This window comes from Anneissia japonica, unplaced genomic scaffold, assembly GCF_011630105.1.
Source record: "Anneissia japonica isolate Jap-2015-1 unplaced genomic scaffold, ASM1163010v1 scaffold993_len1110182_cov180, whole genome shotgun sequence".
Lineage (NCBI taxonomy): Eukaryota > Metazoa > Echinodermata > Crinoidea > Comatulida > Comatulidae > Anneissia > Anneissia japonica.
The window spans coordinates 840,588-851,492 of record NW_022749760.1 but is presented as its reverse complement, the minus strand read 5'-3'; the positions used below and the strand labels follow the sequence as shown (position 1 = coordinate 851,492).

General features: G+C 34.0%; 1 protein-coding gene across 3 annotated transcripts in view; it reads left to right on the top strand.

Moving 5' to 3' along the window:
- Positions 1-1,726: 1,726 nt before the first annotated feature.
- LOC117121162 overlaps positions 1,727-10,905 on the top strand; it is a 12,575-nt gene continuing 3,396 nt past the window's right edge. The window contains exons 1-3 of one of the 3 annotated variants that reach the window (XR_004447494.1): positions 1,727-2,423; positions 4,481-4,531; positions 5,162-5,324. Coding sequence is in view for 2 of the 3 variants with exons in the window: in XM_033266262.1 (XP_033122153.1) it covers positions 2,388-2,423; positions 4,481-4,531; positions 5,166-5,324 (246 nt within the window). In the remaining variant the exon portion in view is untranslated. Of the gene's footprint in view, positions 2,424-4,409; positions 4,532-5,161; positions 5,325-10,905 lie in introns of those variants that run through there. The other 2 variants (XM_033266262.1, XM_033266267.1) reach the window with 2 other exon arrangements.

Here is a 10,905-nt window from a genome sequence, read left to right as displayed (position 1 = left end):
AGATGTGTATTAACAAGTTACAGTGTACGTACTGAAATTAAATTGTAATGATTGGGTATGAGATCAGGACCGGGTCAGAGCCAGTAAGATACCGAAATTTTACCCACAATTTCTATCGATGTAATGAAAATGGCAACTCCAATGCCTAATCAGTCAAATAAATTACAAAACAACATGGTTGTTCATATAATATTTATTCATCTTAATTATTCCTATATTTAGAATATAAATTCATGACCTTTAAGTACGGGAGCAACCGAAGGAAAATCCACGACAGTGCGATAAAATACATTTTCATGCATCAACACTACCCTTATCCATGTAGTATAACATTTAAGATGTTATATGTGAAAAAGGCATAAAGAGGTTAATGCAAGTGATACCAAATAGGCTATCCATTAAAGCCTATATAATTCCGGTACTAGGACATTTCGTCGAATGCCAATTCGCAGACAGCCAATTCGCCGACAGACATTTCACCGACAATTCTTTTTTTTTATACAGTTGATAATTTCACTAACATATGAGCAATATAAAATGGCAGATATATGGGTCAGTGGCTTATTTAGGAGTCTGGAAACGGGAGAGAACTGATCGTGAAATTGGGAAGGAGTGAATGGAGCTTAATAATTTAAGTAAGGGGACGCTAACTCTTAAAGTAATGTAACTTGAGGTGATTTTTAAACTGTACTAGAGTTGTTTTGGGGAGGGCAGACTAGGGAGGGGGATTATTTGAGGATGGGTGGGGGTGCACCCATTAGATACACAGCTGAAGTGGATAGTGTCATGTATTTTGGATAAACGCCAATGAGGATTTAGAATATGACAACTACAGCGTGAGAAATGTTAACTGCAACGAGAAATTGATGTTTTGATCAGCAAGTGAGTAGATAGCTAGGGATGGCCAAGAGAAATGTCACAGAACCATAAAAGTGCTGCTTAATATTACCATTGTTCAGGCCACATATTGACTATATTATGCATGTCTGGAACTCATACATTGGAAAAACAAGCAACTTTTAAAAAAGGCACGGACTACTTTATTTATTTATTACGGTATAAAATATAAATACAAAAATACATAAACGGTTGCACGAAGCTAAAACTGTCTGTATTACAACAAATTTTACATTAAAGTACTATTTAACAATTACAAAAATTACATTTACAATAAAGCACTTAATTTACTACTAGAGATTACATATTGAAATAGTATTAAAATTACAAAAAATACAATTACAAAAAAGAACAATAATTTACTATATACAACATTTTACTAATTGCAATCAAATGTATTATTTACAATATTGATACTATAAAAATTGACCTAAATATAATAACAAAATTTGACAACTAAAGACCAAATAGCGCATAGAGACCTCGTTTATCTGCGTTATATAAATCCATCTATTATTATTATTATTATTATTATTATTATTATTATTATTATTATTATTATTATTATTATTATTATTATTATTATTATTATTATTATTATTATTATTATTATAGACAAAACAAATTAAATAAGAAAAGAAACAACCCTAGAATAGAATCACTCATGCGTGACTGTCCTACCTGGAGTCCTACGTTCTGTGCATACGTAAAGTTTGGCCAAATTGCGTTTCCAGAATCTACTCGACTTTTACTGACGTCATTACGTTCTATGTCCTACCGTCGTCGTGCAATCGAGAGCTCCCTAATGTTCAGTTTGTTCAAAGCAGTGGTATAATTTACAAAATGTTGGCCCAGCATAATTTTGCAGGCACGCTTTGTATTCTTTCGAGTTGATTAGTTTTTAGTTTAGTAAGACTGAAGTGTCAATCAGTACATAAATAATGCGTATTCCATCAAGGGCCTTATGTATAGTTGGTAGACGGTGATCATGTCCTCTACTGGAGCTGTATATCCTTTCATAGCATACACAAAGAAATATTCTGCTGCTGGCTTGTGATATGTTATGTTTTTTTTTTCTTATTTTTCGGTCTCCTGCCCTAGACTTTCTTGTATTTCAAGACCTAACAATTTTATTTTATCAACAGCTTTAATATTATTCCCACCTATAGTTAATTCAGGGTAATTAAGGGGTTTTCATGAAGTTTCATGGCATTTGGCTGGCTTCGGGAGCATATCGTTTGCTTTACACCATTTGTTTAATGCATACAGGTGGTCTTGGAGTTGGGGTGGGTCAATATTTCCTTGTATTTATTACATTCCACATGGTTAATTCATCAACAAACTTCCAACATTTGATACAGGCCTAAATCAAGATCTCGGTTAGATGTACCGGTAAAGAAGCACTATATGATAAATGAATTACGCTACCAGAGATTGTCATTGAATTACCTACACTCATTTGGTTAAACGTACGATTCCGGTTATCAACGATGGGCATAAATAATACAGTGGCGGATTTAAGAGGGGTGAGTGCTTAAAACATTTTCAAAATTATACAATAAATTGAGAATAAATAAACGTTTAAGTCTGAGACTGCCATTTCTGGCCATCTAGGGATGCCTCAATCATAAGTTTACTTATAGAACCTTCATCATGAAAACAATAAATGAAGCATGAATATCTGTTTCACCAACAAATTATTTTCAATACACTTGAATTACAGTGCACCCTCCACTTTGAGACTCTCTTATTCCGAGATCCCTATAATTCGAGATCTATTTAAGAACCAAATAACAATTTTCAATCTAATAAAATTTTCAGCTAACCACGGGCGCAGATCATCAGGGGGACGGGTGGGCGGACACATCCTCCCACATATTCTTAAATAGAGGTTGGGGTTGGTTTCCCCCACGTTTCGACCGCAACGCAATTTCATAAGTAAAAATGATGCCTAAAGTTGTTAATATGAACTGCATAGATGACCCAGGATTTAACGAAAAAGCGCTGCTGTACAGCTTTAGTACAGTACTGCACACCTTAGATACCGGTATCTCCTAGTATTAAAAAGATACCGGTGTCACCCCACTATTACAAAAAAAGAATAGTTGGTCATTAACATTGCACTCAAATAATGGGAACATATACAGCTTGTGTTGTTTTACTTCCATTTCTGTTGACTTCATATAATAAATTAATTATTTTTGCATTACAAATTCTTGTTATAAATTAGTTACAGTTCAACTGTAACTGTACAATAAATTTATAAATAATTTGTAGTCTCATTGTACAAAAACATGCGAAAAAACCATATTAAGGAGACATTTCACGTTTTTGTTACGCAATTAATTTTCAGTGAAACAAATGCACACACGCCTGTTGCTTTCATATCTTTATAAAATCTGATCCATTTTTCAATCAAGATGTGCGGATAAGGACTAGGCCTACAGTATTTTAGTAGGTAAATGAACAAAAACTGTATGTAGGCCTATTCTTTCTATAAACAGAGTGTGGGTGGGTGGACCTGTCCATTGATTTAGTTACAATACTATGTCTAGGAAAGAAAGCCATTTTCAACTGGTTTTGGGACTTGGAAAGAAGGGATATGACATTTGCATACTCTATCTACATCAGCATATATATTGCCTAATTATTGTTCAATATAAATTTTAATTAATTTTCGCCTATTTTCATAACAATAAATCAATAAACATCATTTTGGTTAAAGGTTAAATGCCGAACAGCTGTTTTCTAATCTCGCACGTACGACCAAAAAACCTGTGTTTAGATAATACCTGTAATTTGAGCCTTTTATTCAAAAACAAATAATGCCGGTGTCACATGATATACCCCGACCCCTAGGGGCCCCGAAGAGGCCCCATAACCACTTGATCCTCGATTTAGCACCCTAACTTAAAAGCGCTTTGTTGATAACATGTCTCTGACATCGAATCTATATCATCCAGTGGTGAATTAAAGGGGGTGGGGGAGGGGCCCAAATTTTTAATTTAAAGTCTGCGAGTGCCAGTTCCGGCCATTTAGTGCAGTGGTGTATCACGGGGGTGCAGGGGGAAGGAGAGCACACTCCTCCAAAAATTGCTAGCGCCTCCCAAAAATCACTTGCAAGTAGTTAAAAATCACCTTATTTTGTGAGCATCGTACATTCGCTCCCCCATCGGCACCCAATTTTCTAGACTTCTAGTTACGCCACTGATTTAGAAGTGTTGTAATCATAAATGGTGGGGCTGAGGTAGTATTGACCATTTTTATCAGTGGAATATTCTTCCTGTACCCTATTAAACATTCCTGGATTCGCCACTCATATTATATCATTTAATTTGTCTTTAAAAACATTTTTAGAATGCAATGACAATCATAATTAATTTTAGTACGACTAAAAGTGTCTAAAATGTAAAGATGAGAATCGTTGACAGGCGTCATTACTTCACCATTTAACGATTACCATATAATATTAAATTATATCAATATTTAAAATCAACCTTTTCACGTGTTAGCTTATTGTTCGGCTTCGTTGTGGATGGTATAAAAGATGAAACTGACCAGGTTAAAACATATCGTTTTACAGTGCATCAATCAAGAACAACGAAAAGATCATACCTCAACGAAGATTAAACGGGTCAGTTTTTAATTCACTCAGTTTTTAGTTATAAATATTATTTTTATTATTACTATAACATAAATTCGAATACAGTAACGTGTTTCACATTATGGGCTTTTCAGAGCAGGAGCTGGAAAAATCCATTGTTTTTTGTTCTGTTTTTTCCCCTTCAATATCGTTTTTCCAGATTCGGGTGTGAATTTGATGGTCATTTAAAATGATAAGGTCTCAAACTCAATGGATCTAAATGAAAATATAGCTTACCATACTTTCAAGGTGTCGTTGAAACCTCTCCAGGGAGACTGATGTAATATTATTATATTATCATAGCTATCGTTAGTATTATTATTAGTAGTAACATTTGCCTATTATTATACTCTTGTTATTCGACATCTTAAAATCTCTAAGCGCTTCATATGTACTTCCCTTAATATTCTAATAAGTTATCTTTAACAACTATTTAGACATTTATTAGGAATCTTTAGAATCAGTGGCACTCGCTCGTTTCCGAGTGGTGCATTCAAAAACATACAAAACGAAAATCGTAACTAAATCAAACATAATATTAATAAAATTCGAGTATAATGAAGGAACTTAATGCAAAAGAGTAATAAAGTATTATGTCAATTATTCTCGTTTTCTTTCCAGTTAGAACATCGGCACAACAAACACTCGTACAGAGATGACAAATATCAGAAGGAAGCCTCTTGCATCTCTCTGTATATTATTACTTCTGATTACAATTTGTGAAGTACATATCTCATCCGCTCAACGTAAAGGAGCCGATGAAAGAGAAGATACGGATTTTAAAGTGAGATATTGTATAGTTTATCATTTAGAGATATAATTTTGAAGTTAAACTCTTTTTCAATGCTTAATTTGTTGTCCCATAGAGACGAATTGCAAATTAATTAAATCTTGTGCCGTAGGGCCGGCCCAAGCCTTGGCTGGGGGTCAGGAGCCGCCTAGGGCCCTGGTGGGGATGCAGGGAGCGCAGATTTCTCAGGGAGCTCTCGCATCTAACTTTTATAAGTCGTATCTACTTGATTTTATGTAATGCCACATTTATTTCCACACTATATTTTCAAAATATTATTTGAATGGAGTGTAGACCACCTCAGCCCCACCATGGTTGGGACTGAGGAAAGAACATTTTTTATTATGGCACCTCTAGTTGGCCGGAAATGGCACTCTTACACAATACTTAAATTTCAATATTATAAAATTTAGGGCGGGTGGCCGGCTGTGCCCACTTGAATCTGCAACTGAAATACTCATCATAACAAGTTTTTCAATTTATCCTGGTAATTATAATCATGCCCGCTTATTTCGTACAAACTAACATTCATAAAAATAATTATTTATTTTCTACTGATTAGCTTGTAACTTCTTCGAACCATGAAAAACAAATAAGATGAACTTAAAACAGTCACCCTAATTTAGTCTCGTTGCATGTACGGTACTTTTTAAAATCAATCAAGATGGGTTTTTTTTCTCCTTTTGAATTTCACTTTAGTGCAAGTAATATTGCAGCTACACTATTGTGAGTGGAAATACTACCGTCTAATTTATGATCAAATAGGACTAGGAAGACAAGAACACAAAACATTTAGTTAGCAATTTTATTTCACAAACATAAAGCAGATTTATTTAATTTATTTTGTCAGAGTTTGTCAACTTGTGGCATCACTACTTAAATAAGTCGAAATAGATAGACCTTTCCATGTCAAAGGCTGTATAATTATTGTTTAATAATAGCTATATAAAATTCAATTGATTACAGTAACTATATTTTAAAAAATTAGGAAACACAGGAATCTATGTATGCAGATAATACTAAACACTAGTATATACGGGTCTTATAAAAAGAATAAATCGTTAATAGTAGAAATTGTTGACTTTTGAGTTTGCTGTTGGCCTAGTACGATTAGGCCTACATGCTTCCAATTTTAACAACGTAGGAATACAGTATCCTACATTGTTTTTACAATACATTTAGCCTCCCGTAACCGTTGTACCCACAAAATCGATGGAATGGTCACGAAATTTACAAACAATTGTTTTTTTACCCGGTTTTGGTCCAGAAATAGTACAATTGGAACAGAACACAAGTGAACAGACAAAATTCACGATAGTCATTCGTAATTGTTCTTTCCACTCGCTTTGAAAAGTTGGGTTTTAACTATAGAAGATTGGTAAAAAGTGGAAAGGGGGAACGATTGATTTCCCTGTGTGCCCATATTTATTCTTCATTGTTTTCTGCATAACATTCTATACAATAAAAAGATACACTGTAATTATACATAAACAAAATTGTATATAATAAATACAAAATTGTTTTTGCAGTAGGCCTATTCATGTTATAATTTTCTTTAGTTAAATGTCTAACTCAGCTTACTATTTTTATGTGAATTTACATTTCATTTCATTTCTATTAGGCCTACATTATCACATGAATTTTGTACAATAATCATTCAAAGTATAATCATAACAATAATACCTGTATAGCTATTACCTTAAATACAATCATTGTGTTTATTTTATACTACAGGTTTTCGCGAATGATGATGGTGTTATGCTACAACGTGTCCGACGAAGTTGTAGCATTCTAAATATAGGAACGTTAATAACTAATTATAAATCACTTTATAAATCATGTATGTGATATGGATAAGTCCGTATTTAAGTTTATCAAAAAAGTAAACACGTGTTTTGATTGGTTGACAGATATATCAATTGATTGATTGATAACTGATTAAATAACATGGTCGTTTATTGATGTGTGTGTGTGTGTGTGTGTGTGTGTGTGTGTGTGTGTGTGTGTGTGTGTGTGTGTGTGTGTGTGTGTGTGTGTGTGTGTGTGTGTGTGTGTGTGTGTGTGTGTGTGTGTGTGTGTGTGTGTGTGTGTGTGTGTGTGTGTGTAAGAAGTTACAGTGTACGTACTTAAATTAAATTGTAATGACTGGGTGGGATCAAGGATCGGGTTAGTGCTAGTAAGATACCGAAATTTTACCCAAAATATTTTTGTCGATGTAATGAAAATATGTTCAATGCTTAATCAGTCAAATAAATTACAAAACAACATGGTTGTTCATATAGGCCTAATATTTGATCATCTTAATTATTCCTATAATAAATTCATGACCTTTGAGTGCGGGAGGAACAGAAGGAATATCCACGACAGTGCGATAAAATACATTTTAAAGCGGCCATGCATCAACACTACCCCATAATTATCCATGCAGTATAACATGTAAGATGCTATATGTGCCAAAGTCGTAAGGAAGTTAATGCAAGTGACAGCAACAGACTATCTATTTAAGCCTATATAATTACAGTACTAGGACATTTCGCCGAATGCCAGTTTGCCGACAGGGGCCGATAGACAGGTTGACCAAAAAAAAAAAAAAAAAAAAAAAAAAAAAACTTCACTGCCTCGGAATTCGCCGACAACAAATTTGGCAGCAGGACCTTCCGCCGACAGCCAATTCGCCGACAGCCAATTCGCCGACAGACAATTTGCCAACAATTTTTTTTTTGATACAGTTGATAATTTCATTAACATTATGAGCAGTATAAAATGGCAGATAAATTATGATGGGGCAGTGGCTTATTTAAGAGTCTGGAAGTGGCAGAGGGCTGATCGTGAAATTGGGAGGGAGTGAATGGAGTTTAATAATTTAGGTAAGGGGGCGCTAACTCTCTCAAAGTAAGGTAACTTGAGGTGATTTTTAACTACTGTACTAGAGTCGTTTTGGGGGAGGGCAGACTGGGGAGGCTGGAGATTATTTGAGGGTGGGGTGCACCCATTAGATACACAACTGCAAAGGGTAGTGTAATGTATTTTGGACTTGAAACACCAATGAGGAATCAGAATATTATGACAACAACATGAGAAATGTTAACTCAAACGAGAAATTGATGTTTTGATCAGCAAGTGAGTCACAATACAGATTGCTAGGATGGCCAAGAGAAATGTCACAGAACCATAAAAGTGCTGCTTAATATTACCATGGTTCAGGCCACACATTGACTATGTTATGCATAAACGGTTGAATGAAGCTAAAACTGTCTTTATTACAAAAAAAAAAATTACATTAAAGTACTATTAATTTAACAATTACAAAAATTACATTTACAATAAAGCACTTAATTTACTACTAGAGATTACATATTGAAATACTATTAAAATTATAAAAAAATACAATTACAAAAAAGAACAATAATTTACTATATACCACATTTTACTAATTTCAATCAAATGTATTATTTACAATATTGATACTATAAAAATTGACCTAAATATAATTTAAAAATTTGACAACAAAGACCAAATAGCGCATAGAGACCTCGTTTATCTGCGTTATATAAATCCATCTATTAGTATTATTATTATTATTATTATTATTATTATTATTATTATTATTATTATTATTATTATTATTATTATTATAGACAAAACAAATATAAAAAAGAAAAAAAATACAACCCTAGAATAGAATCACTCATGCGTGACCGTCCTACCTGGCGTCTTACGTTCTGTCAATACGTAAGGTTTGGTTAAATTGCGTTTCCAGAATCTACTCGACGAGGTGACCTTTTACGTTCTCGCATGCGCAGATGACTTTTACTGACGTCATTACGTTCTATGTCCTACCGTCGTCGTGCAATCGAGAGCTCCCTAATGTTCAGTTTGTTCAAAGCAGTGGTATAGTTTACACAATTTTGGCCCAGTACAATTTTGCAGGCACGCTTTGTATTCTTTCGAGTTGATTAGTTTTTAGTTTAGTACGACTGAAGTGCCAATCAGTATATACATAATGCGTATTCCATCAAGGGCCTTATGTATAGTTGGTAGACGGCGATCATGTCCTCTACTGGAGTTGTAGGCCTATATCCTTTTATAGCATACACAAAGAAATATCCTGCTGCTGGCTTGTGATATGTTTTTTTTTCTTTTTTGGTCTCCTGCCCTAGATTTTCTTGTATTTCAAGACCTAACAATTTTATTTTATCAACAGCTTTAATATTATTCCCACCTATAGTTAATTCAGGGTAATTAAGGGGTTTTCATGAAGTTAACATTAAGAACATGGCATTTGGCTGGCTTCGGGAGCATATCGTTTGCTTGCTTTGCACCAGTTGTTTAATGCGTCCAGGTGGCCTTGGAGTTAGGGTGGGTCAATATGTTTTCCTTGTATTTATTACATCCCACAGGGTTAATTCATCAACAAACTTCCAACATTTGATACAGGCCTAAATCAAGATCTCGGTTAGATATACCGGTAAAGAAGCACTTCACTATATGATAAATGATTTACGAGATTGTCATTGAATTACCGACACTCATTTGGTTAAACGTACGATTTCGGTTATCAACGATGGGCATAAATCAGTGGCGGATTTAAGAGGGGTGAGGGCTTAAAACATTTTCAAAATTATACAATAAATTGAGAATAAATAAACGTTTAAGTCTGATACTGCCATTTCTGGCCATCTAGGGATGCCTCAATCATAAGTTTTCTTATAGAACCTTCATCATGAAAACAATAAATGAAGAATGAATACCCGTTTCACCAACAAATTAGTTTCATTGAATTACAATGCACCCTCCACTTTGAGACTCTTATTCCGAGATCCCTATAATTCGAGATCTTTTTAAGAACCAAATAACAATTTTCAATCTAATAAAATTCTCAGCTAACCACAGGTGCAGATCATGGGGACGAGGGGTGGGACACGTCCTCCCACATATTCTTATATAGGGGTTGGGGTTGGTTCCCCCTCCCCCACACGTTTCGACCGCAATGCAATTTCATAAGTAAAGATGATGCCTAAAAGTTGACCAAAGATTTAACGAAAAAGCGCTGCTGTACAGCTTTAGTACAGTACTGCACATTTTATATACCGGTATCTTTTAGTATTAAAAAGATACCGGTGTCACCCCACTATTAAAAAAAAGAATAGTTGGTCATTAACATTGCACTCAAACCATGGGAACATATACAGCTTGTGTTGTTTTACTTCCATTTCTGTTGACTTCATATAATAAATAAATTATTTTTGCATTACAAATTCTTGTTATAAATTAGTTACAGTTCAACTGTAACTGTATAATAAATTTATAAATAATTTGTTGTCTCATTGTACAAAAACATGCGAAAAAACCATATTAAGGAGACATTTCACGTTTTTGTTAGTATGAACTTTTTTTGGTCCCGAAAGTGTTCCCTTAGTAGCGATTCTACTGTATGCTATTGCACTTACTATAATAATATAAATAATAAATAGCAAATTATAATAAAAATATAATGAAGAATAATTCTATTAAAAAAACCAACTGCTTCAATCTTCATTATAGGCGAATAAAGGTAACTTTTTCCTTCGAACAT